Source organism: Schistocerca nitens, chromosome 2, assembly GCF_023898315.1.
Source record: "Schistocerca nitens isolate TAMUIC-IGC-003100 chromosome 2, iqSchNite1.1, whole genome shotgun sequence".
Taxonomy (NCBI): Eukaryota; Metazoa; Arthropoda; class Insecta; order Orthoptera; family Acrididae; genus Schistocerca; species Schistocerca nitens.
Window position 1 is genome coordinate 492,116,691 of NC_064615.1, and position 27,557 is coordinate 492,144,247.

The 27,557-nt window shown below is 37.6% G+C and overlaps 2 protein-coding genes across 3 annotated transcripts; one reads left to right on the forward strand and one right to left on the reverse strand.

The window, feature by feature from the left end:
* The first annotated feature begins 7,028 nt into the window (after positions 1–7,028).
* LOC126236445 (uncharacterized) lies at positions 7,029–16,517 on the forward strand. The gene is made up of 2 exons (XM_049945764.1): positions 7,029–7,200; positions 15,206–16,517. The coding sequence occupies exons 1-2, from the start codon at positions 7,133–7,135 to the stop codon at positions 15,594–15,596; spliced, it is 459 nt and encodes a 152-aa protein (XP_049801721.1). The 5' UTR covers positions 7,029–7,132; the 3' UTR covers positions 15,597–16,517.
* Positions 16,518–23,682: 7,165 nt separating this feature from the next.
* On the reverse strand, positions 23,683–27,504 carry LOC126236446 (histone H3.3A). 2 transcript variants are annotated; one of them, XM_049945765.1, is made up of 4 exons: positions 27,364–27,504; positions 26,988–27,121; positions 25,978–26,131; positions 23,683–24,389 (listed from the first exon to the last, which is right to left on the reverse strand). In XM_049945765.1, exons 2-4 carry the CDS (start codon positions 27,113–27,115, stop codon positions 24,261–24,263), a joined length of 411 nt encoding a protein of 136 aa, XP_049801722.1. In that variant the 5' UTR covers positions 27,116–27,121; positions 27,364–27,504; the 3' UTR covers positions 23,683–24,260. The 2 variants fall into 2 exon arrangements, with proteins under 2 accessions (XP_049801722.1, XP_049801723.1); XM_049945766.1 differs by having other exon boundaries at positions 26,988–27,118; positions 27,364–27,452.
* Positions 27,505–27,557: the final 53 nt, after the last annotated feature.

The window sequence follows — 27,557 nt, forward strand, 5'->3', positions numbered from 1 at the left end:
TCCTAACATTTAGGAAGAAACATTTATATATAAGGATATGCATTAAGCATCCACAATTCAGTTGAAGGTTGGTTTCATTACCGCAACCGAGGCTGATAGTTTCTTATATATTAGAACACCTAGATCTTTCCGTACGACCTCTGATTTCCCTTATTCTATCATGGTGATTGTTTCTCCCTTTGTAGGTCGGGGTCAACAAATTATTTTCACGTTCGGTGGAGAAAGTCGGTGATTGTAATTTCATGAGAAGATTACTCCACAACGATAAAAGCCTTTCTTTTAATGATGTCCATCCCAAATCCTGTATCATTTCAGAGACACTCTCTTACCAATTCGCGATAGTACAAAACGTACTGCTCTTCTCTGAACTTTTTCGATGTACTCCGTCAATCCATCTGCAGTAAAGACAACGAGTACCGATTCAACAATTGACTTTAACCAGAAAGATTCAATAGAGCGGTTAGAAGGTTTCACAAAAGAACAAGTTTTGAAGAAGGACTCTAATAAATTCTGGAGATCCTACCAGTCAGTGAATATACTCCCCATCAGTACAATGCGTGTCGATTGTAACATTGCAACAAACTCTCATCTCAACAACATATTGATTCATACAATTTACGGATTCTTCTCATCAGTGAGGACAAGGTACACTATTTGATCAAAAGTATCCGGACACAGCCAAAACATACGTTTTTCATATTAGGTGCATTGTACTGCCACCTACTGCCAGGTACTACATATCAGCGACCTCAGTAGTCATTAGACATCGTGAGAGAGCAGAATGGGGCGCTCCGCAGAATTCAAGGACTTCGAACTTGGTCAGGTGATTGGGTGTCACTTGTGTCATATGTCTGTACACGAGATTTCCACACTCCTAAACATCCCTAGGTCCACTGTTTCTGACGTGACAGTGAAGTGGAAACATGAAGGGATACGTACAGCACAAAATCGTACTGGCCGAACTCGTCTGTTGACTGACAGTTGAAGAGGGTCGTAATGTGTAATAGGCAGACATCCATCCAGACCATCACACAGTATGTCTAAACTGCATCAGGATCCACTGCAAGTACTATGATAGTTAGGTGGGAGGTGAGAAAACTTGGATTTCATGGTCGAGCAGCTGCTTACAAGCCACACATCACTCCGGCAAATGCCAAACGACGCCTCACTTGGTATAAGGAGTATAAACATTGGACGATTGAACAGTGGAAAAACGTTGTGAGGAGTGACGAATCACGCTACACAATAGGCGATGCGATGGCAGGATGTGGGTATGGCAAATGCCCAGTGAACGTCATCTGTCAGCGTGTGTAGCGCCAACAGTAAAATTCGGAGACGGTATCGTTATGGTGTGGTCGTGTTTTTCATGGAGGGGGCTTGCACCCATTGTTGTTTTGCGTGGCACTATCACAGCACAGGCCTACATCGATGTTTTAAGCACCTTCTTGCTTCCCACTGTTGAAGAGCAATTCAGGGATGTCGACTGCGTCTTTCAACACGATCGAGCACGTGTTCATAATGCGCGGACTGTGACGGAGTGGTTACATGGCAATAACATCCTTGTAATAGACTGGCCTGCACAGAATCCTGACCTGAATCCTGAAGAACACCTTTGGGATGTCTTGGAATGCCGACTTCGTGCCAGGCCTCACTGACCAACATTGATACCTCTCCTCAGAGTAGCACTCCGTGAAGAATTGGCTGCCATTCCTCAAGAAACCTTCCAGAACCTGATTGAATGTATGCCTGCGAGAGTGAGAGCTGTCATCAAGGCTAAGGGTGGGCCAGTACCGTATTGAATTCCAGCATTACCTATGGAGGGCACCACGTACTTCTAAGTCATTTTCAGCCAGGTGTCCGTATACTTTTGATCACATAGTGTATAAGATCTCCGAGATTCCTACCAAGACTATGTACTTCCCAGTAACAGTTCAGGCTTTGGACTATGTGGAGCTGTGTATTGTGGACTAGGAAAATCAACTTGTCGATTTTCGCAGTGAGGAAATCATTGTAAATCTGCATCTAAAGCAGAACCAGCAGTGACCTTGAACACACAGAGACCTAGAGCGGCGGTGGCCTCCAACCACCCAGGACTTGTTGGAGGTAGAGGCAGCGACCTTTAACTCACAACACCGAAAGCGTCAGCGGCGAGCTTCAACTATTCAGAGATTGCAACAGTCCCGTATTGTCAAGCTGCACAACACTCAGCGAGGCACTTCACAACAGAACAGCAAGACGATAACATTGCAAACTACGATTTTCTTAAATCAGTAGGTCTAACCAATAGAAGAGGAAATATAATAAATGATTCCACCAAATTAGACAGTTGCAAGTTAACTAATGCCAGAGTCTACCTGTATGATAATTTTCGCCTGCAGTGGGACGAAAATGTATACAGTATAGCAGTGACATGTATGCGAGGTTCTGTGCTTCATACTATGAAGAGGATAGATGCCTACTCAGTCCACGGATATTCAATGAGCTGTCGCTAATCATCGTAACAGACTGCTCAAAACAGAATGAGATAATTAAATCTGGACCTTTAAAGGTATCAACTGAATATGAATCTCTGGCAAATTTCCCAGAACACAATGCAGGATATGCTTTAGTTCTATGTGACCATGTGATTAACTACTGCCTGCTCATTGATGTTGCACAATGAGCAGTATAAATGAACAGGTTCTGCACAATACCCAGAGCATCTCACAATGGTATCTCTAGGTGTGAACATTACTGCTGATGCTCAAGGTTTCTATAACTATAAATGTAGACAGTTCATATTTAAAGACATTGCATTCATAGTGTACACAAAAGAGGCTGGTATAATAGAGACATTCTCAGTATACATTGCATCACTGACATCTTTCAAGGATGTGAAGTGTGCTAAAACACGGAGGACTGCAAACTGGATAACACATTTCTACTATGGAATTCACTGGAATGATCCATGCATTCCCCAATAAATATATGGTGATATCACTTCAATTATTCAGCCACATGGATGCATCGAATCTTCAAGTATGCTGCTATTCAAGATCTGGGATGCTACTGGTGTCCTGTTTGCCATAGACTCAAGACAAAGAAGAAAATGTGTGAAAATAGTGTTGTCGACTCTGCTTATGAACATGTAAAATTACTTTTAAGTTGAATGAAAAATAAATGATTTTTTTACCTCACAATTTTTGTATGATTTCTCTTCATCCTTTCCTCACTTTGGCAGTATACAGTTTTACCCAGAGACTATGTCTGTGGTTTTCTTCAAGTACTGTGATATAATTTTAGACATGTTTGTTATATGTCTTTGGAAGTGGGCACTGTCAAGCCAATATGTGCAACACAGTGTGCATAATCCCATGCAATCGTACTATATATTTTCTTATTTTCCATTTTAAACTTCACCTTCATATTCAAAACTAATGTAAATTGTGCCCTGTACATCCTTTTTATGCACAATGCAAAATAGGATAGGTTTTTTGTAAACAACAAAAACAAAGACGTAATGCAACGAATTTTTTCTTTTACTCAATTCACACAGATACTGTTTGATTTTTGAGATACAGTTCAGTTCCTGAGATACAATTCAGTTATTGAGGTACAGTTCAGTTCTTGAAGTACAATATAGTTCTAGATATCATAATTTAGTTCATGAGACACAGACCAGTTCTTGGGGTGCAGTTCAGTTCTTGAGATACAATTTGACCCTGATATTTCAGTGCACAAATACTTTTAACTTGCACCCTGTTACTAATAACTAGATAAACAAACTCCCAACAGTAACACTGGTTAAGAATGTCTCTACAATGTTTTTCCAGTAACAGTGAATGAGATTATTTTAGAATTTTTATAAATCCACACTAAAAACCAATGCAGTGATTCTTTTTTGCTACAGTTAAATTCCACAGTCCCATAGGTTGAACAGTAATTCTGGTGGACTGCAAACTATTTACACTTAAAAACTAATCAGTCTTGGGCAGCTACTGGCAGATGAAACTAAAGAACTATTCTATTTACATGATGCACATGGTGCATAGATATATTCACATGTTTGTACCTTGTACACTTATGCTGTGTATGAATAAATACATATCTAGATCACACATATTTGTTTAAGCTTTTTTACATTTTTTAAACTTCCTTTACTTCTTCTTTCACAGCACACACACACACAAAATTACCTATACTATGGTAAAAGGGACACACTACTACTACTCAGGAGAGATTCTCCCTCCCTCTCTCTCTCTCTCTCTCTCTCTCTCTCTCTCTCTCTCTCTGTCTGTCTCTCAATCATTTTCTCCCTCTCAATCAGAGTCTCCCACCCATTCTTTCACTACAAGAGAACAGAGTGAGTATGGCAGAGTTTCAATGCCGTCATCACAAGTGACCCTTTTATAGTTATGGGGTGACAGACCAATTTTAGACTGCAGCACAGAGTAGACCTTGTGTCCTTTCAGTCAAATACTTGTTTGTCATACAATGTGCAAACAGAAAATTCAATATTAATAAATTGATTTAAAAATCTACTTCATGGATCTAGATTCAGAGTCAGCTGTTTTGGAGTTATTAAATCTTAATATAATTGTTGTCTCAGCATTCCATTCTCTCCAAATGGGAACTCTTAAAATTTTCTCAGCCAAATGGAATCTTGCTTGTGCTACTCAAAACTGGATTGTGTGGTGATTTCAGTTTACCTTTGGTCTGGCATTCTACTTATGTATTCAAAAATAGGGTCATAAAAAAGGAAACATACAATGCTTTTCAGACAACATTATCTGCAGTAAAGTGGCGCCTGGATTGCATGAAGTGGCAGCAACTTATGCATTCAAAGAGGCCAAATTTGACTATATTTATCCACAGAAGACCAAAAAATGTCCTGCAAGTATATCACAAAACAGCCAAGTGTTGAAAGAAAAAAAAAGTGGTATACTGATGAACTGAAAAAATTAAAATGCATAGTACTGTTATTACATAATTATTACTAAACAGTTACAGTTCCTAGTGTAAAGGAAGTGCTCTACAGCACACATTTACATGCAAAAAGACATTACATATAGGATGTAGAAGACGTCAAAAAGTAAAGCAATTATAGGTCCACTGAAGGAGCTCACAACCAATGAAAAGGACAGCATGCGTCCTGATCAATGAACACAATAAGAAAATCACTTCTCCCTTAAATTTGTGTAGTTCAGATGACTTTAATAGTTATTTTATTGACATTATGGAAAACACTGTAAGAACAATCCCAGGCCTCGATATAAATCCTGCAGGTGCTGTAATAAATGACGAATGATGCACCATGTGAATGCAAGGGAAATCCAAAAGATGAAATGACAAGGGCTGTAAAATCTTATAAACCTTCCGATAGGATATATACAGGATATCCACTAATGTCCTCAAGGAATTTATCTATGAAATTTCTGAATCATTACCTATGGTAATTAATGTTTCACTGCTGCGCATTTCCAGACTTTCTGAAACTTACATGGACAGTGTCAGGTTATAAAAATGATCCAGCCATGATAACAAACTTCAGATCAATCTCAATAATTCCAGTCTGCAGTAAAGTGATTCAAACTGCAATGAAAGACCAAACATCAAATTACTTTGAGATTAATGAACTCTTCTACAAGGCTCAGCATGGTTTCAGGAAAGGCACATCTACAACAGCAGCATTACATCTGGTTACCAGGGTAAAACACATTTTGAGAAAAAAGAAAATGTAGCACTGACACTTTGTGACCTTAGTAAGGTACTCCTAAATAACCTCAATAAGTATGAAGTTGAAGGCACTGATGTGGCAACCCTCAAATCTTATTTGGAAAACAGAAGGAAAATTGTATCAGTTCAAGGAGTGCTATCATGTTAACATAAGTTAGAACACAGCATGCCTTAGGGATTGGTAAAGGGCCCATTCCGATTACTAACTATTGTAAATTATTTAAGCTCTCATGGAGATGAAACAATGCTGTACTCGAAAGGAATTGCTGCCAGCAAGACTCAGGACAAAGTACATGTTTTGTTCGATGCTACAAAGTGATAGTTTGTTATAAACAAAGTGAAAGTAAATGAAAAGAAAAAAACGCAAAAATTGGTATATAGAGTCAGTGACAAAGGATACCTAAACAGTGCAGGTATTGTGAAACTCCTGGGGTTCATAGCAAACTCACTTGTCATGAACACACTGCATGTATGTGTGACAAACTCTCACCAGTCAAATACCTGTTGAAGAAACTGAAGCATGTGGTAACTGATCAGTATCTGCTGATCAGCCATGGTCTGTGACTATGGGGTCACTCTAAAGGCTGCAAGAAAATACTACTATTACAAAAGATTCAATAATAATCATAACATCAATCAAAAAACTGGACCAGTCCAAAACCAACTTCGCATGTACAGGAAGTATGACAATTCTCAGTCAGTATGTCTTCACCTGACTCGTGTATGTCAAGGAAAATTATGGAACATTCACCACTGAAGTGACATCCATAATTATAACACACACAATAAGGAAAACATAAAAATCCCAGGCTCTCTCGATTCTCCATGAGACGGGGCAATTTTCCGACAGTAGCTATTAAAATGTTCAACCGTCTAAATATTAAAATGAAGTCCATGCAACTGGTGAAATTTCGAAGAAAGGCATCGAAAAATTTATGTGAGAAACCGTTGTACAGTTTCATTCACAATGAAACAGGAAATTGGACAGCCTAAACAATGCACCACTATATGAAATGAAGTGAACATGTACTTGTTCGATAGTTCTCACTCTATATGTCATTCAGTGTTATGCCACATTGTTCTTGCGTTATTATGCATACTTATGCTAATTTGCTCTTGTATTGAAATGCTTGTGTAATCTTAGATATGTGAAATTGAAGCAGTCTATCCAGTCTTGACTGGTGATTGGCGAAAGATTTAGCTATGGTAATCAGTGGTAATAGCAAAGTGGTAATATTTTATTTTTTATTTAAAAAAAAAAACTTGTCGATCTCACCGTATGTCGATACCTGACGGTAGCTTTGACTTGTATTGTCGACTTAATAACGTCAACACTCTAAGTAAAGTGTAAACTATTCCGCAGTCGCGCAGTATCTTCAGAGATTCAGACTGTGTCTGGTCTAATAACAAATGAAGAATGGCGAGTAAAGTTGTGGTAACAGCATTGGAATTAAATTTAATTCGTTGTGTGCAACAGCGATGGAGGTGATTATATGCTAAGAGTTTCTTGCCTTACATTAAACAATTAAAGAAACCTCGTAGCTCTCTTCTTACTGACGTAAAATATATAGTTATTGGTGCCCATTTCAGCCGAGCTGCAGTGCGATATAATTTTAGTGAAAAAAGAAAACACAGTACAGAACATTTCTGTACGGTACTCAGAATATTATATAACAGAGATTTAAATATATCTGAACCCTTGGCAGTTGGCTATTTACATGTGTTTTCTACGTGCTGACAGTAAACTCAGATTTTCTTCTTACTTGCAGACATGTTCATAATTTAACAATTCCTAACACTACAATAACCATGAAACAATCACATGATGCAATTGCAGTCACCGATAACTGAAACCTCAAAGTTACGAGTTATAAAGACAGTTACACTTCAGATAAGGAAAATGTAACGAAAATGACTTAATTAAAAAGGACGTAACATATGAACGCATTTCAAATTGCGATAAACTATACCTTATTAATTTCTAATCTTCAGTACTAGGCAAATGCGAGGTAGGATAAACTTGTTTTCGACAGTGGAAAATTTATTTCTGATCTGCGTCGTTTACCAGTCAGGACTGGACGGACTGCTTCAAGATAACATACATATACAGTCAAGTTTTTACAATTTTTCATTGAACATATAAAAAAAATTGTTCGCAATTAGGGCACAACAGATGAAGACAATATTATCTTGTCCATTCACTTTGGTCACTGGTGGAAAAATTCCTCGAGTATAAAGAGTGCTGTTTCAAGTCTCGTGCCATCGTTCTTTTGAATGCCCATGGCATCAAACATTTGCATTTTGCAAGACATTATGTTAAGCATGTTTAGAGCAACCATTGGAAACCTGTCTTATGTTCTGGAGATCTTGCTATCTCAGTGTTTCTCTTGTTATGGCTACTATGATTATGTATGTCTTGCTATGTGCTGAAAGTCATTTGGTTTTCCTTTACACTGATGAGGCACAATAACAGATCCTGGCTGAAAATGGTTGTTACTACTAACTGGGCGAATATAGGCTTGCAGTGTTCTAGTCTTTTCTTGACTTCTTTTTGGTAGCAGTAACTTGTCCTTACAACCTGAAGTGTGTCTCCATAACAGCAGGTCATAATTAATGTGGATGAAATCGTGCATAATACAGCATTATTAGGAGCTGGTCAGTTCACACACACACACACACACACACAACACAGTTACCACTCGTTAATGTTTTCAAAGAGCATGTGCATTGCTTCTAGAGTGTGTGGGCCAGCTTTTTCTTTGGCAAAAAGGAGTGGTATCATCAGCAAACTGTGAAATGTGGTTGTTACAACCTATATCATTGACATAAATAAGAAACAGGAGGGCTGAATCACAGCTATTGATACCAAAAAACCAGTGCCTACAACACCAAAAAGTGGAATATTCCACTTATTTAAGACATTTCCCTTGACCTATATAGCTCAATCACAGCCATCAATACCAAAATACCAACACCTACAACTCCAAAATGTGGGACGAAAACCCCAACAACTCAAAAACCCAAATACCCCCTATTTACTACATCAATTGTAACACATCCAACCTGCCATAAATATACAATGCACAAAACATCACAATTACTATAGAATTGAACCAAAACAAAAATTACTTACAAACAAAAGCCTGTGGCAATACCACCTAGGTGGCCAAAACACACACACACGTTAACTACAATGTCATATCTGTACCTAACAAAAAAGCGATAACAAAATGATTAACACCATACTAATCAGACCTAATAAAAACACCAAACACACAAACAAAAAGACCTTAATGACTTACTGAAGACACTTCCACAACCCATGGTACCAAACCAACTAGCTCCATTCAAAACCACTCAGGTGAACCCCAATACCACACGTTAGACTTGGCATGTCCAAATCATGCAGCAGAGGGCACCATCAAACACAACATGATGTCTACAAACACAACTAACTCAAAAACTTCGCGCCATAGCGGCGTCATGCTCCACAACACCATTATGTCATGTATCTTATGGGGGCATTTGTTGACTTCCAGAGTAAAAAATGCCTTATTACAACATTCAAAAAATGGAAAATCCAGGATGAAATAATGACAATATTCTTTGGTTACATAGCAGAGTCAATTAGCTTGTCCTTTATCTAAAGTCGACACCTATCTTGAAACTATTGTTTACACCCTTGGTTTCTACTTTTCCTACTTGAAAATTGTTGTAACCTGGGAGAAAGATTTTCACCAGAAATCTGTTTACATTTTGAGAAGTGTGTGCCCTTCCGCCAACAATAAGGCAACATTTAACACTTCCCAGATGCACAATGGACAGCGAGGTTGTTTAAACATACATGGAAGAAAGTCTTTGTAAAGGAAACTTCCCCACAATAAACTGAAGTGATTTACAGAAACCTAGGAAAACCTAATTCACAGTGGGCAGACGAGGAATTGTGAATGTCGCTGTTCTCCAAAAAGATTTCTGCTCCTCAACCAGTGTACTACTTTACTAGGTAATTTTACAGGAAGTGTGGTATTCTGCCTTACTGTGTTAGAAATGACCTTATTGCTGTGTCAGCAGTATCTGTAGCAGAACATTACAGAGTAAAAACATTCTCGTTTTTCTCCATATTCGAATGTAACAGTGAAATTTTATTTTAAGTGATGAATGTAACATATCCAGAAAGAAAATAATCCAATATAAATCATTCTGTTGCACATACTTGTATTGCTTGCAATCAACCCTTCAATTTTGACTATTAGCAAAGCATGAATTTATTGCTATATTAGATCCAAGTAGAGCATATTATCAACATCATCGTAATTCTATGCACTAGTCTTCATTAGGAGATGAGAACTTACTCACTGGAAGATGAAAACTTATTCATTTGACTTGGAAACTACATTATGTGACCTCAGCATAAATTTGCAGTAGTTGTTGTTGTTGTTGTTGTGGTCTTCAGTCCTGAGACTGGTTTGATGCAGCTCTCCATGCTGCTCTATCCTGTGCAAGCTTCATCATCTCCCAGTACCTACTGCAACCTACATCCTTCTGAATCTGCTTGGTGTATTCAACTCTTGGTCTCCCTCTACGATTTTTACCCTCCACGCTGCCCTCCAATGCTAAATTTGTGTTCCCTTGATGCCTCAGAACATGTCCTACCAACCGATCCCTTCATCTAGTCAAGTTGTGCCACAAACTCCTCTTCTCCCCAATCCTATTCAGTACCGACTCATTCATTATGTGATCTACCCATCTAATCTTCAGCATTCTTCTGTAGCACCACATTTCGAAAGCTTCTATTCTCTTCTTGTCCAAACTATTTATCGTCCATGTTTCACTTCCATACATGGCTACACTCCATACAAATACTTTCAGAAACGACTTCCTGACACTTAAATCAATACTCGATGTTAACAAATTTCTCTTCTTCAGAAACGCTTTCCTTGCCATTGCCAGTCTACATTTTATATCCTATTTACTTCGACCATCATCAGTTATTTTGCTCCCTAAATAGCAAAACTCCTTTACTACTTTAAGTGTCTCATTTCCTAATCTAATACCCTCAGCATCATTCCAGTATCCTCGTTTTGCTTTATTTCTATAATAATATCAGTGGAGTGAACATTATTTGACGGAATTTTACTTGAGTTCCAAGATTAGCATTTTTATTCGCGTTTAGATAACGTGACCATTAATATTAAAGACGTGCAAATATCGTAAGTGTACGGAATCAGACAAAACACATTGATTAACCTCAAAACTTGTAGTGTTTAAATCTTTTGACAAGATATGAGATGAGGTATATTTTTTCTCCCCCCTCCAGGCTAAACTCATGGGCAGAATTAAATGATCAAATGTATGCAGGGTCATCCTCCACTTCCCCCCCTTCCATTTTATAGACATACACGTGCCTTGTTCTGTGTTTGCTACAAAATAAGTTCTGATGAGCACACCTATTACTAACTCATTGTTATCGTATGAATGGGATTTAAGATGTCCAATAAATTTGACTGAGTATATATCACTTAGAACCTAAGACAAAGGTACTATTTTTTCCTTCTTATCCTCCCAGAACTTATTATTTAGAGTAGAGTTGACTGATGGCCTGCCTCTATTCTTTTGACATCACTCTCCTAGATTGTGAATTTTCTTGTTGGACAGGAAATTGTACAGTATTAATCAGTAACCTGAAACGTTCCCGTCCTGTATGGTGTCTTCTATGATGTTAAGTTCTCCAAAGTTCGTTCTTGTATCTTCCAGCCATCCCATGGTGTGTTTTAATGCTGAAATGAAATTAAAAATTTTCATCATTTGCATATTGTCATCCATTGTGTAAATATGACCATAAAACTTTATAATCTCCTCTTTCTTATTGTGTCTGTGATTGTTTTGATGTTTCTGTATAGATCATTTCTCCTGTTTGTCCATTTGTTATATTTGTTCTGTTGTGGTCCTTTCCTTTTATCCAGTTCTTCTTGACCATCCATTTTGTTTAGTGTTAGGCATTCAGATCTGTAAAGTGCTTCCAGTTTAATTACTATTGCATAGTGTTTAATTTTTGCCTGAAATGATACCGATATTTTATTGTATTGGTTTTGATTGAGTTTGTATGCTAATTACATTTCATTTGATCTTCCTTTAATCTTGGTGTTATCTAACCTATGTGACTGTATCCCATCTCCCAAATACTTAAATTTACCAACTCTTTTCATGTTTCTGTGTTGTGTTTTTATGTTTTTCTCTGTGATTTTATGTCCAATGCAATCCGGTTTTAGAAGAAATTTCAAGAGGTGTTTCTATCATTATCTTTACATCTGGTTTGTCCTTAGAAATTACTGTAATATTGTCAGCAAAACCAACACATTTCACCACAGATCTTCATCCTAGATGGATTCCTTCAACATTTTTCTCTTGAAATTTTGCATCTCACTCTCTCAAGAGTTTTTCTAAGACCACATTGAAGAGAATCGGTGAGAGCCCATTGTCGTGCTGAACACCTGTGTTAATTGTGTAGGGTTCAGAAACTTCCCTTAGGAACTTAAATTTTGAAGTTTTCTCCGAGATTGTCTGTTCATCTAATTGTCTCGTGGTTTTATCGTTACCTGCTTCTTCCAGTGCTAGGAATACTACCTGTCTACAGAATTGTAAACTTTTTTTTAAAAAAAAATCAAAGAATGTAAGAACTGTGTTAAGGTTCTGCATGTTCCTGATCCTGAAGATAGCTTTCAAGTTAAAAATTGGCTCTGGGCAAGATCTATTTTTTCTGAACTCCACTTGGTACTCACCAATTGTGTGCTCTGCTTTATCTTCTGTCTCATCCAGTAGAGCTTTGGATATAATTTTGTTGGTGACTGGAAGAGATATGACTCAGTAATTGTTGGTACTTGTCCTGTCACCAGTAGTGGATGGATTATAATTCGTTTCCAGTCGTCATGCGTCCTTTCTCCCAGCAATATGTAATAACCTCATAAATGGTTACAGCTACCTGCTTTCCTCCCAGTTTGTACATCTCCGCTAATATCCTGCCTTCGTGTGGTGTTCTGTCATTTTTCAGCTTCCCAATGTATTTTCAGTTGACTTGTTGTTGGTAATCAGTTTGCCTGTTAAATCTGTGCAGTGTAGGCTCATCGGCTTGTACCATGTTATTTCTTCTTTGAAAACTGTGTACAAGTCCCATGCGTTGTTCTTTCTGAAATCTGTATCTATTTCTTCTATTTTTTTCATATTTCCATTTCTGTGTTTAAATAAGTTTTGATGCCTCTTTACTGCTCCCTGTCTCTTTCCTTTTTACTGGAGTTCCATTTCTTCCAAGCTATTAGTCTATGCTCTATTGCTTCGTCACACAGTGTCTCCTTCCCCTTCATGTTTGTTCTAGTTCTTTCACTGTTTCTGTCATTGCTTCTCTGATTTCGTCCCAATTTCCCACCTCCTGATGCTTGTTAACAGATTTGTCCCTGTTGCCTGGCAGAAATTTTTTGTCGATTGTAGGAACTTCTTTGATTTTGGGGTTCGTTATTTTTTTTGGTTGAAATTTGGCTTTGATTTCTGTTAAAAAGTGGTCCAAATCTATGCCTACTCATCTTCTGACCTGTACGTTCATAATTTCTCTGTGTTTTGTTTTATTATCACATGATCCAGTTGATATGAGCCTAAGTGTGTATTAGGAGAAGTTATAGAACAGCTGAAAGCCATAGGTTACTATAATCTCTGTTAACACCTACAGTACACTATGACAATAATTAGCTCCAGATCAATATTTTTTGCAGAATATGTGCAAAGAATTAGTCCTATTGTAGATGACACTAGTATTGTAATCAATCCAAGTATACCTACAGAAACAGAAAAAATGGTACAGAGTTCTTAAAAGAATCACTAACTGACTTTCGGCAAATGGTCTCACCCTCAACTTTAAAAAAGACATAACGTATTCAGTTCTGCACATCTAGGAGTACCACATTAGTGATAAGTGTAGCAGATGATGGTGAAATAATAAATAGGGTGGAAACTTCAAAAGTCTTAGATGTCCATATTGATGAGAATTTAAATTGGAAAAAGCACCATTTTGGATCCTAAAACAACCGAGTTCGGCCATATTTACACTTAGAATATTGAAATTTGAGAAAGAGACAAATCAGGAAATCGACACATTTCCATTCAGTGATGTCATTATGGCGTAACGTTCAGGGGTAACTCATCTTTAAGAAATTAAGTTTTCATTGGGCAAAAAGTGCTATAAGAATATTATCTGGTGCTGATTTATGATTGTCTTGTAGACATCTGTTTAAGGAGTCGGCTATTCTGACCACATCGCAGTATTTTTATTCCTTCATGAAGTTTGTTGTAAATAATCCACTGCAGTTCAAAAGGAACCACAGTTAATGTAATTATGATACCAGAAGGAAAAATGACATCCATTACTCCACATTAAGGTTACCTTTAGCACAGAAAGGGGTGCACAATGTTGCAACAAAAATGTTGATCACTTACCCAGTAATATAAAATGTCTGACAGACAGCAAAGCGCAATTTGGAAACAAATTTGAGAAAGTTTCTCCTTGACAATTCCTGTTCTGTAGAGGAATTGCTATTACTGTAACGTGTCATGGTTGGTGGGTGGGAATTACTAACTCATATATATATTGTTAAGAATGATGTAACCATATGTACAAATTAATTTGAGATGTGAATGTAAAATGCGTCATTCCACATCATTATGATCTATCTTGGAAAATGATCCATGGAGCACATAACTAACATAGATTTGTTGCAGGAGAATATTGTTACAAATACGTTACTGTACTGTTAAAGAAGAGAATAACTTAAAACTCAATCAGAAGTCAAAATGATATGCTGTAGAGGAAATAAATAAGTGTCGTAATCCTAGTATGTGACAATCAAGTTGAGTAAGATGGTGCCATTTGGACATGCTTCTTCCTCCAAGAGGAATAGACAGCTGTAGTGAGCTGGGCCTTGAACATAAACATGTTTGCCACCACTGCGCGGTTAGTCTTTCTCATTTTTAGCAAATGAAAGTATGTGACACACGGTTGCTTAAAAGTAGGTTAATTGCTCAAACAGTGTGAATAATAGCTATTTGACGATATTCACCTTCAGATTCTTCAAAAGCCTTTGGACAGATATGAATGTAAACAGTCTTAGTGTTGGATATTTACAGGGATCACATTGTGTTAAGACTTTTTCCACATACACACATTCTTGTTTTTTATCCCAGCGCATTTTCAAGGGTGTGTTTAAGACATCATTGCATCTTCAGCCGATTCATCTGAATAAGTCGTAGCACTTGTCATGTGATTGATCAACACATTTGAACTTGTAAGCTGCATCTAACAGATCTCAGGAAGTACACATAAAATTTGAGGTAACTAATGTGACAGTGTACTATTCACAGTGTATTGTCTTCCAGGGGATTACTGTTTGATTCTGGGAGCTCAGTACCTGCTGTACTACGTAATCTATAAAACTTGGGTGTGTTTCAGGTTATCAGCAGTTCAGCAACTCGCACAGTACTCATCCCATCATAACTCAAGGAGAAATCCAGAAGACCACCCAATAAAATACACGTCAAGTGAAGCGGCAGCGTGGAAAGCAGTCCAGGCTAGGGGAGGAGAGGAAGATGATAGACCATGGTATCAAGGCATAGTCATTTCAGCAAGTTTGGGAATTTTCCTCATATACTTCTGCATCCTAAGAGAGGAAAATGACATGGATGAAGAGCTTGGAAAGTCTTTGTATGATCGTGTACCAGGCCTAGAGGAACAGCAACTCAATGTAACACTAAAATACTACAAGGAAAGAGGAATGGATACAAGAGAGATCGAAACCAGACTAAACCAGCTGAAGAATCAGGTGAATTCACATGATGAATAGATAGCACTGCCAATACAAATGGATTTCTGCAGTATTAAGGAACATGTTTTTCTGTGAATTGTTGCTTGTTGTTGGTGGTGCTGCTGTAATTCATTACCTAGAGAGAATTTTGTACGTCATTGAGTGCAACAGTGGTATACTTCGCAGCTGCGTGAAGACTCATATTCAAACACATGTAATGGTTTTAAGCAGTCGAAAGACCAATATTTTATGGAAAGCTAACTTGACCCTAACTTGATTGCCAGAAAAGACTGCACCTGTGTAGTGCTGAACGAATTGACTGCCATGAGGCCACTGGCAGTGCAGCCCGGAATGGCTGCCGGCAGCCACACAGCAGTCATTGTGTTAGTTAAGTGTGGCAAGTTTTCTGATAGTATAAAATAGGACAGGAAAATATAAGAATAGCAATGCACCTGGAGAAACAGCCACTGTAGAAAAATGAGAAGAGAAGAATGAGTTCCACAAAATATGGAAGACAAGCAGAAATGCCAATTTTAATCATGAGGAATGCGGCTGATTAATATAAAATAGATTTTTTTTCTGAATTCAAAGTTGAAAGGCACACAATAGCAATGCAATGAAACCAAATGTCATACATTCTTTGTTATGATAAAATATGATCTACTTATGCAGTAATAGAATAATAATCGCAGTTTGCTGATGATTAAGGTCAAACATGTTTCACATATTACCTTTCTGTAAAGTGCACCCCAATTACAGTAACTGTTGAGTATGTAGGTGCAGCACCACAAATGTTTCAGTCTTCAAGATGTCACTGTGGCTATGTGCGTGTAAGTCATATTTCAATAGTAATAAACTATAACTTGGAAAAGTTATTACCTTGTGCTACAAGCATCATTACCCATTGGTGGTTTATTGGATTGAGAAGAATTTCACCAATAAATAAAATATCAAACAAAATTGGCTTTCAGTCTCATTGTATGTTTTTGTCACCCCACAGTTCCAGAATCATTAACCAACTATAATCATCATCTCAAAAGTAGAGGGGGAATCTTGGCGTACTGTTTGGATATTGCTCCGCATACCCACAGTTCAATTTGCTAGGTACCTGTAATTACAAATGTTATTTCACACTGCAGAAAAACTTATGCTTTTCTTAGGTTTACCTAGTGACAGATATATTGGATGTCACAGCACATGAGATTTTTACAAGCCATTCTCATTTTGAGACAGGTTCCACAAAACAAGCACATAGCATTTACATCTTTAACATGACCGCAAACTGTAATGAAACTCTGAACAAGTCGAATCTGGCTTTTGACACCCACAGCCTGGCACTGGTTACCATATTTGAATCGTGAATTTGCAGAACGACTTAAGTCCCTAGAGGTACACCTTCAGAAACAACCAAAACCTGTCTATTATCTTACTGAAGCAAATATTGCACTAAATTATTGCATTATATGTTACATACAACGATACTACATAAGACTGTCATTACACAAATATAATCTTGTATTCCTTAATGTTAAAATTTTGGTTTAAAAAAAGACTTTAAGTAGTTCTTCAAATTAACTTCAGTTTTGCTTCTTATGTAATAAAATTCTGGCATATAAACACACAATAATGTATTTTCTTTATTGAAAAACATGTTCAGAATACATGAAACAGTAAATCATCCAGGGAAATAAACATACAGGACAAAATGAAATTGCAATTTCCATTTGTCATTGTTTCCCAAGCTGCAATTTTCTCATAAAATGCTTTGGATTCATTAGTCGGGAATGTACTTGAGCATTTTGCATATACCTTTAATTTTATTTTCATTGATTGGACACACACCATTTGGATAAGCATGTTTCTGTTGTGGTTCAGGAACGTGTGGATATGTTGGCCAAGGATGAAAGAATGTTGAATTATTCCTCCTATGAATGTTTTTGCCACAACTATTCCAATCTGTTCTGCAGAAAAGCAGAATTCCATAAAAGTTGAAACAGTGAATGACACCTTTTTATCTCTAGGATTGTCCTTAACAGACGTTTATATGGAATTGGCATTTCTTTTGTGATAATGTGGCCACCATTTGTTGTAATCATAAACATCACTTTCAACGATTCTAACTGTAAATTTGCTTTAGCACTAGAGCTGACGTCCTTCATTGTGCACAGTCTGTACACACAGTCGTCTTTTCACTACTGTGAAGTCCCTATCATTTGGCGGAAAGGAGTGTCTGATAGGGAAAAGAAGTCTGATGTTCAAAAAGCGCCTCTGAGCACTTATAGCCATGTGGTGAGAGTGTTGTTCGTATTCTGGCCTGGACAGCTGTCACAAAACAACCAGAGTTCTTTAACACTAGATGAGACACAGGTTTTGAAATCATGGAGGAGAAAACTGCGTACCTCATTTGGACTTCTCTCAGCTTGCCCCTCATGGTAGATATGGAAGGATACTGAATTAGTTTTCTTGTTATGCACGGAGAAAACTGGAATTGTCAGTTGATGATAATAATACATGTCCTGAATTGGTATCTGAGTTAAGCATAATTTCGCATGTAGTCACCTGTTAAAGCAAGAAAATCCTCTCTCAGTGCGTAAGTTGGTTGCATAACTTTTTGCTGCAATGTTTGTGAACTAGTTCTGCTGCAGCTTCACATTTAGCACAATCATTAAGTGCACTGCTTTTCACTTTAACATTCAGTTCTTCACACCTAATGCATGTGTCTACACTGGGCCTACCAAATCTCAAACAAATGGTTATTGAAATATCTGTGATAATAGTGGAAACACACATCAGGATATTTGACAAGAAACAATTCATGTGTAGCTTGCACTGTTTAAGTAGAAAATATCTGTTTTTTTCCATAGAGGGTTTGCTCAGTTGGAAATGACGCAATATGTGCATGAATAGAAGCAAGTGTGTCAGCCTTTTTTGTGTTCCCTGGTTTGTTTTTTTCCATGTTGGTCTTTAGGAGACTTGCCAAGAAGCAGCAACTTACACAATATCTTCACCCTGGATTCAGTAACACAATATACACTGAGGTAGGCTTTCTTAAACACCTCTTATCTGCTTGTGAATCTGTAAGATAATACTGCTCTAGTATGAGACTCGTCTTTCCTTCCTCTGTCTTTTTATGGCAATACTTTCAGTTTGTCTCTGTAAGAACACATCTTTTTTGTTCTTAATGTCAAAATCAATCATGCAATTAACTGCTTCTAACAATGCATTTTAGGAAATCAAGTTGAGACATTGTTTCCTGCATCTGAAATATGACAATTTTTTATAAACAAGAGTCTGCAATACTAGTAATTACCAGTCGCAGTAAGCTACAATGATGTTTACAAGAATATTGTGAAACAAAATTAAATCCAAGTTGCTTACCCGCAAGCAGGTCCCATTTGTCTACCTGAAACTAACTTCCCCAAATGATTTAAGTGCTCCAAACCTTTAACCTTAGCACACTTTATTGTAGCTCTCCTGTATTCTGCAGCCCTTTTCATTCCTTTCCTATTTTGTCATTATTTTCTTCAGTTTCAACACCAATACATAAAGGACTGCTGGTAGACACCATTTTTGTTTTCAACTCACACATTGCAGGCCTACCACACAAAGTGCAATCACATCAAGCTTAAAATAGTATTTGATTCCATTTTTATAAGAAACCTTAAAGTACCGAACATTTTCCTTGTGATCACACAACCCATGGGTAATTTGTGGTTTGCGAGTAACTTGTGTTCATAATCAAACTTTCGCATATCGAAAGACATATGGAAGGCTCTGGATTTCACACTTTTGTTGTTGATACTGATCTTTCAGTTGGTATCATTACATAGCTGTAGCTACAGTTCAGTTTTCAATCTGTGAGTAGTTTTGTTTGTTTGCCTTTTTGGTACATGTAGTTTTTACAACACCTAGGAGTGCATGATTTTTAAGTACTTTCTGCAGGATTCAATTTACACTTTTCACGTCAGTGACTTGGAATTTATTATTGGTCACAGTACAGACAAGCCTCCATAATAGCTGCCCACTGGAGTTCCTTGCCATAAGAATTCTATTCCAGTGGCTGTTACAGTAGCAAACCTATATCTAGAGACCGGGGGCATCCTGCTTATTTTACATGTCGTCTTGGTTATACTAAGAATCAAATGTCATTCAACCACCTCACATGATCAAATATTCCTGAGAATGTATTTGTTGGGATGAAAAATTGGGAGTTAGTGGTTATTTCATTCAATAATGGCCATAAGGCTGGATTACAGGCCGTGGAAATGTTTAACATTATCATGATGTTAACACCAACAAAGGTCTTCAGCTTCTGGACAAATTGTGAGTAAGCATTACTCAGTATGCAACTGAATTCAATAAAAAAAAGGACAACAAGAATATGATTGTTTACTCTGCCAGACATTTTTTGAGAAAATATTTGAATTTTCATGACTAATCACACTGCCTGGCATTTGATAAAATCAGTGCTACTATCTATATCTCGCAAATCACCAATAACATTCAGATTTTCAGGACTGCTATAAAAATAGTTACAAGATGCCACTGAACTAGAACAGAACCATGACTAAATGGTTTATTCTCTGAAAGATTTACATGAAATTTTCCCCAACTAAAATTTTCTCAAAGCACTCAGCATCAACAGGAAATAAACTAGTTCTGGGTGAGAAAACTCTTGGGTCCATGTGTTGTCAGCCCATAAAATGATGCTGTGTGTGATGGGGCATCGACTGCATATTCATGTTTCACTTCTGTACAAGACAACACTACAGCCAAGTATATGATGGAAAACTGGGCAATATGTGCTTACAAATTACAAGGCCAGCAAATAAACATGGTTGTACACATACTCCATTCTTTTCAATAGGCTCGTATCTTCCTGTGTTCTGGGTCATTGATGCTGGCACTATTAATTTCTGCTGAACACAACTCCTTTCAAGAAAACTGATCTGGATATACAGGGTGATTCAAAAATGCATGTAAATATTTCAAGGGTGTATTTGTGAGGTAAATATAAGACAAAAATGTTCTATACATTTTTTTCCATACTTGGCTTATTACAGAGTTATGAACAAAACAGGATAATACATTCAATACAACGTAACGTATTTAATTCCCAGAGTTCACAGTTTAATTACAGTGCATTTGGACTAACAACGCAAACTGATAAATAAACGTGACGTAACAAACTGAAACAATTCCTCGCGAACACTGTATTAATTTAGGTCCTGTTGATTGAACTACAGCAATGCACAATAACTAAGGAAAATTGAAGCATTTTACAGACTGTACTCTATTTGCACAAATCAATGCAATGCATGTTCAAAATGCTGTCCCTGAACTTGCAGACAGACCCGTGCTCGTCGCATCAATGATCTCTGCACATTACACAGTCCGTTCAACTCTCCACGAATAATTTCACAACCACCTTCAATTCTTTGTTGTAGCACTTCTCTGTTCGGTACTGCAGAATACACCAATGTCTTTAGTCGGCCCCATAAATAAAAGTCTAAAGGGTTCAGGTCAGGTGATCTGGCTGGCCAAGCAATTGGTCCTCCGCGACCTATCCATCGATGTGGATACGCAGAATTGAGGTACGCCCTTACGTTGCGGCTGTAATGGGCGGGAGCACCATCGTGCATAAACCACATGGTGGCTCGTGTTGCAAGAGGGACATCCTGTAACAATCCAGGCAATTCTCCCTCCAAAAATTCGCAGTACGCGTGCCCATTCAGCCTTGGAGGCAGAACATGAGGTCCGAGTAAGTAATTCCCCACAATACCACACCAAATGTTTATGGAGAATTGATGTTGATATCCACACACAATTCTCGCGCCAGGATTCTCGACAGCCCACTGGTGCATATTATGCGAATTGATTACACCCGCACGAGTAAACATGGCCTCATCTGTGAATAATATCCGCCGAATGAACATTGGATCATTCAAATGACGCTCTTGTAACCACTGGCAGAATTGCTGACGGCGAGGATAGTCTTCAGGTGTCAATTCGTGCACTTTTTGCAGGTGAAATGGATGCAACTGTTGTCTCCGAAGCAGCCGCCATACAGTAGATTGTGGAAGTCGTACAGCTGCACCAATTTGTCTCATACTGATAGATGGATCTTGGTCTACCAGGTCCGAAACATGTTCCTCGACGTTCACTGCATGCTCAAGTGGTCGACCTGAATGTGGCCCAGGACGAATGCCATACTCCCGCATACGTCTGTCCACAGATACAAACGTCTGATGACTTGGTAACCGTCTTCCTGGAAACAGCTCACTGTACCTTCGTCTTGCTGCAAGTGCATTTCCATCTGCTGCACCATACACAAGGTGCATATCAGCATACTCACTGTTTGAGTACATCATGTGCACGAAACCTTTAGCCTTCCGACGATGAATGAACGACAGGACGTACTTTTCCGTTACCAACAACATCAGCGCCATCTTCCGTACAGTAGGAGTAAACATCACGTGCAAACAAAAACAAACACTATTCATGCAGTTTCGAATCAACTGTTGGGAGATACGTATGTGAATTATGTACCAGAATATGGCATCCCGCTGCTTGCACTGCCGTCGTTTTGATACGGACATGACTTTCGTATTTAACGATAACTCTGGAATTAAACGTTTATGGAAAAACATTTATAGAACATTTTTGTCTTATATTTACCTCACAAATACACCCTTAAAATATTTACATGCATTTTTGAATCACCCTGTATATTGGGAACCCAATGCCATGAAGCTACCACCTTTGCTGGACACCTGCCTGTAATAAAGTCTAGATATTGGTAACAGGACCTAAGCAAGTGCAATTATAGGGTGTAATGTTAAATAGTCCAAACCAGCCTTACCCCAAATTATCTTAGCAATTAAGCCCATGAAAATTTCTTTGAACTTTAGTTTTTCAAACAAAACTGACAAGGTTGGGAAAACTGCTAATCCCACATACACATGCTAGTAAAGTTCACTATATACTTTTAGAAATATGGATTACATAAATGGCATTTAATGCTTTTGACCAATTTTAATTGAAGCCTGCAATATGAAAAAGTGCTCTTGTAGGATAGCACTTTTCCACCAAAACCTTCACCTTCCCTTCAATGAGTCATTCTATAAAAACTTATCTCAATAGGATTTGAAAACTGTCCAGTTTCTCAACACTACATGCATATCTCAACCTATGGCCATTTTAAGCTGTGAAACTGCTTCACTCCCTTGAAAACTAACACCCCAAACAATTTCAGGACAGACAACATGCTTTGTCTTTTGTATAATGTTTCACCACCAGGCCATGAGAATTGTGGTTGCTGGCAGCCTCATGTAATAAACCTTTTCCCAAAGGGTAAACATGCTATTGAAGTCTACACTGCTATTGACTTCAAGCACAAGCAGCAAACTTTTTGCAGTACTTTTAATCACTTCCTATCCAGTTCTTCCACCAAATAAATTCCATCACTAATTTTTTTGAGAGCTCCATTCTGATAATTGTTAACCTTGTTTCTTCTTAAATTCCCTTTCACTTTTGTTTGCTTTGGATGATTTTCAAACAATCCATTACTGCCTCCCTTTCTTACCATCCAACTATTAAGACCAAGTCTGCTTATTCTCCCATATTTTAATCACAATTTCTTGCTAGAAGCTGTATCCATAAGAAAATGCCACTAGAAGCACAACCTTTTGCTGCTTCTTAGAGAAGTTTCATCACACTACCAATTTACTTCATTTTTATAATGCAGCCTACCAATATTCTGAGTTTACATGTGTGGACTGTCCCAGTAGCCACAAAGACATTTACAAATCCTTTAACCCACAGTTTTTAAATGTATATACTTCAGTTACGAGCATGAAGACTATTCCCAAGTTCTGTAACTTAGCTTTATTCCACTTATAACCACACATGAAGTGTGTATAAAGTTCACTGAATGCAATACAAGCATTCTGTGAATGTTTGGGAAATTAATCCCCATGCATTTTTATCAAGCATAATAAATCCACTCAAAATGCAGGAGCAGAACACATTGCTGTCATGTTAGATTGTTATCCACCTTATCAGATTATTTTTCAAAATGTAACTTTTGTTCAAGTACCAACTGTCATGTCAATAAAACAAAGAGTTCAGTACATACTAATGCTTTATTCCAAACTGCTGAAAAATAAGCCAAACTGTCAACATGTAAACCACATACTATTTTGGAGAAAAATATGAAAGTAAAAAGATCATAAAGATTCAAAATACATATGCATATACTCGAGCTCAGACAAACTCCTCGTCTACATCTAGTTAGATCTCCACAAGACCATAAGAACTACAAGAAAAACTTAAATGCCTTAATTCTAACATCTACACAAGTCACAGTTTAGACCACAAACTACACAATGTCACTTAAATAGAACTACACACAAATTGTGCTTTAACAATTAGTGAAATTACATGTTCTAGAGAACTTTTATGCACTTCAGCAAGACCATTTTACAAAACACCCTAAATGGACACAAAATATAGTGGCTTCTTCACTTGCAGCAATACATTAACTTCAGCCACTACAGCTTTAAATGAAGTGCACAGTAAAATGTCTTCAAACTTGGCAGTGTTATAAGGGTTTATGTTCAACATTAGGACAGTCAAAACCAGCTGGTAATGTAATTTGCCAGGGTTGGAATGTGGCACTTCCACAATGCCATAATGCTTCATTTAAGCACGTTCACCACGGATGCGCCGAGCAAGCTGAATATCTTTAGGCATAATGGTCACACGTTTTGCATGGATGGCACAAAGGTTTGTATCTTCAAAGAGCCCCACCAGGTAGGCTTCACTTGCTTCCTGTAAACAGATTAAAGTATGTTTATGTTCATCTCATGTTATTTTACAACAAATTAAAGCAACTCCAATTTTAATAATTGTATACAAGTTACAGACTACCATCTTATTGCTACTGGTAATACATTCAAAAATTGGCTGTACCACAACTTGGCAATACTTTGAGAAAGTCTAGAACTTAAGTGAAGCCATTTCACATATCCACTATGAACAAAATTGCAATATTTATGAAAAGTAATGCAAGATGCAGAGTACAGTTCACTGCAGTATGACTGGCTGTGATCTTGTGTTCATGACATTCCATAGCTCTTCATGTCTATGTATGAAACACTCACTTGCCCACTGTAGGAAAGTGATTCCTCGACATTTACATCAAAACAGCACTTGCATCATAAGAAACAGGTTGAATGTGACAAGAACAGTTATGGCACAGCCCCAAAATATTCTGCACAACACTGGCAACTACTTGTCAAGCTTGCTCAGTAGTACTCTAGCATTACTGTATATTGCACTAACACTTGTGGCCATACACAACCTAACCAAGATAGTGTGTCATCTCATCTTTATACGAAGTGTTACACTACATATGATTTTATCTTGGCACCAGAATGAAATGTTCAAATTAATATCATGGAAACTATTTCCATAATAGCATCATGGAAAATTAACTATAATGACAAGTGGGATTTGTGGAAAGCTTAATCATTCTGAAGACTTGCCTTTCAGAAAACACTACATATCCTTTTCTAATGTAACCTTTACATAATTTATGTCACTTCCAAATCACTGGTTTCAGTTTATTTTATTATCTACAATGCCACCTACACAGCCTCCACATCTATTGAATCAATCTTATCTTGCACGAAATGTTTCTATTTCCCTATCTAATAGATTATACAAAATGAAGAAACTGCAATGAAGAGTAAAGCAAATTCCCTACACATACATAGGTACAAATATGTACCATTTGATCCACACAGACTAATCACTAGCAGGTTCTTCTAATTCAAGATAATTTGACTAGTTCCAACAATGGCATCACTAGTCAATAGACTTATTGCCCTTGTCACTAGCAAAAAATGATTCAAATTCACACTACACAACCTTCCCAGCTACCAAGTTTCTAGACACTTCCAAAACCCATATCCAGTTCATATCAGACATGGCAAGTGGGGGATCTCAATGCTGTAATACAGACTGAGCAATACTACAACTGATTGATCACTTTTTCACTAATGCCAAAAGTCAATCATTCTTATCACTTAATTCAAAAACACTATTGCAATTAGAATTTGTAACAGGATTGCAATCAACATTGTGACAAGGCTTAAATAAGCCCACAATCTAATAGGGACATATCAGAGAAAGCATTTCCACATAACATTTAACAGAATGCCTGCAGATATAGCATAAGCCTAACTTATTTACCAGTCGCCCCAGTAAAGCTAGTTAAAATTACGAAAATTTTACAAGTCTACGTTAAACACAGATGAATATCTAATTGATTCACACGAGAGGCAATTTTACAAATCGGGATTTCAACTTCCAAAGCAAATACTACACAATCACAGCTGGCACCAACAATGCATACCTGAAGAGCTCCAATTGCAGCGCTCTGAAAGCGCAAGTCCGTCTTGAAATCCTGAGCAATTTCTCTCACCAAACGCTGGAATGGCAATTTGCGGATCAGCAACTCAGTTGACTTCTGGTAACGTCTGATTTCTCGCAATGCCACAGTTCCAGGCCTGCGAAAAACATTTTCTACTGTACTAAAATTAAGACACCACGCAGTTTTATCATGACGACACATGTACTCTATACTAGCGAGTGTTTATTGAAGACTAACATACTTCTAGAAATTACTCCATACATTAAAAGCACTTAGTTGTAATCAAATGTCCACAAGAAAAACATGGACGATCTCCCGCCAAAAACCACCTCTACAACCTGTCACGAACCGACCTCTTCCGTCGTAGGAAAGGAGCAGGAACTGTTTCAAATGCAGCAAATAGGACCTTAGAAGCACTTTAAGATTCTAAATACGTAGATGTCACCTGTACTGTCAAAATGAAAATTTCTTCTAATAACTGAACAAAAATTTCTAGGAATGATTTCGTCATTTACAACATGGCATCCTACAAAATCAAAGGTGCACCCACAAAATGGCCGACTATGAACAATACAATTCTCAAGAAACAGAACTATTTAAAAAAAGGTTGTGAACCCAAGCAAACAACCACAAATGTCAATGTGACGTCTGACTTTAGTTTGACGTGAAATTCCTACAGTCCAATAAATTAAAGTTTCATGTACTCTACGTACAGCACAAAGTTAATTCGGTTCTAATTGCAAATACGGCTCCATACTCAAGTGTCAACGATATGAATAAACACCAAAAAACGTAAACTTGACCATTCCTTTGCAGTTCCATATTATTTTACTTTATTAAACAAAAGTAAAATGAGTGCTAATGATGCTATATCCCCACACCCCTTAACACCAACTCGCGCAACAACTGTACTGTCACATTCTAGAACAGTCCCACATCCTCATTGCACTTGCACAAGTGGAAATTTAAATTATATGGTCTGTATCACATACCTGTAACGATGAGGTTTCTTCACACCTCCAGTTGAAGGTGCACTTTTACGAGCTGCTTTTGTCGCCAACTGCTTCCTTGGCGCTTTTCCACCAGTAGACTTACGCGCTGTTTGCTTCGTACGTGCCATTTTCTACTGCAAAATTTTTTATCACATTAATGCTATTATCAAGCCAACTGTGAATTCCATTTAATACGGAAAAACGAATTTTGTCGCAAAATGGAAAACAATGGCGTCAGTTGATAAATAATACAAGTTGTAAATACATCACGACTTCACACTATTCAAATACTATAAGCACTACCGATGTCCAGATACACTTTACATAACGTGAAAAACGCCAAGAATTGAAAACTACACACAATATTGTGTCATACCTATTCTCTCAACACCAGCACCAATATCCAACACTCACGACTAACGAACACACACTACTTACTCAGCAAGACTAACCGACGCTATGGGAACGATGACGTCTTATTGGATAGCGTCATCTCGAGGTCTGTTCGCTATTGGTCAAAATAAGGCACATCGTCATTGGTTGTGCCCCTCCAAAGGACGAACTGTTATT

Excerpts from the sequence above, each read along its gene's own strand:
- LOC126236446 (XM_049945765.1), bottom strand. The coding sequence starts at position 27,115 with ATGGCACGTACGAAGCAAACAGCGCGTAAGTCTACTGGTGGAAAAGCG. Across the intron at positions 26,132-26,987 it reads AAGAAACCTCATCGTTACAG|GCCTGGAACTGTGGCATTGC; the intron begins GTATGTGATACA and ends TGTTTTTCGCAG. Across the intron at positions 24,390-25,977 it reads CTGCAATTGGAGCTCTTCAG|GAAGCAAGTGAAGCCTACCT; the intron begins GTATGCATTGTT and ends ATCTGTTTACAG.
- LOC126236445 (XM_049945764.1), top strand. The coding sequence starts at position 7,133 with ATGGCGAGTAAAGTTGTGGTAACAGCATTGGAATTAAATTTAATTCGT. Across the intron at positions 7,201-15,205 it reads TGTGTGCAACAGCGATGGAG|GTTATCAGCAGTTCAGCAAC; the intron begins GTGATTATATGC and ends GGTGTGTTTCAG.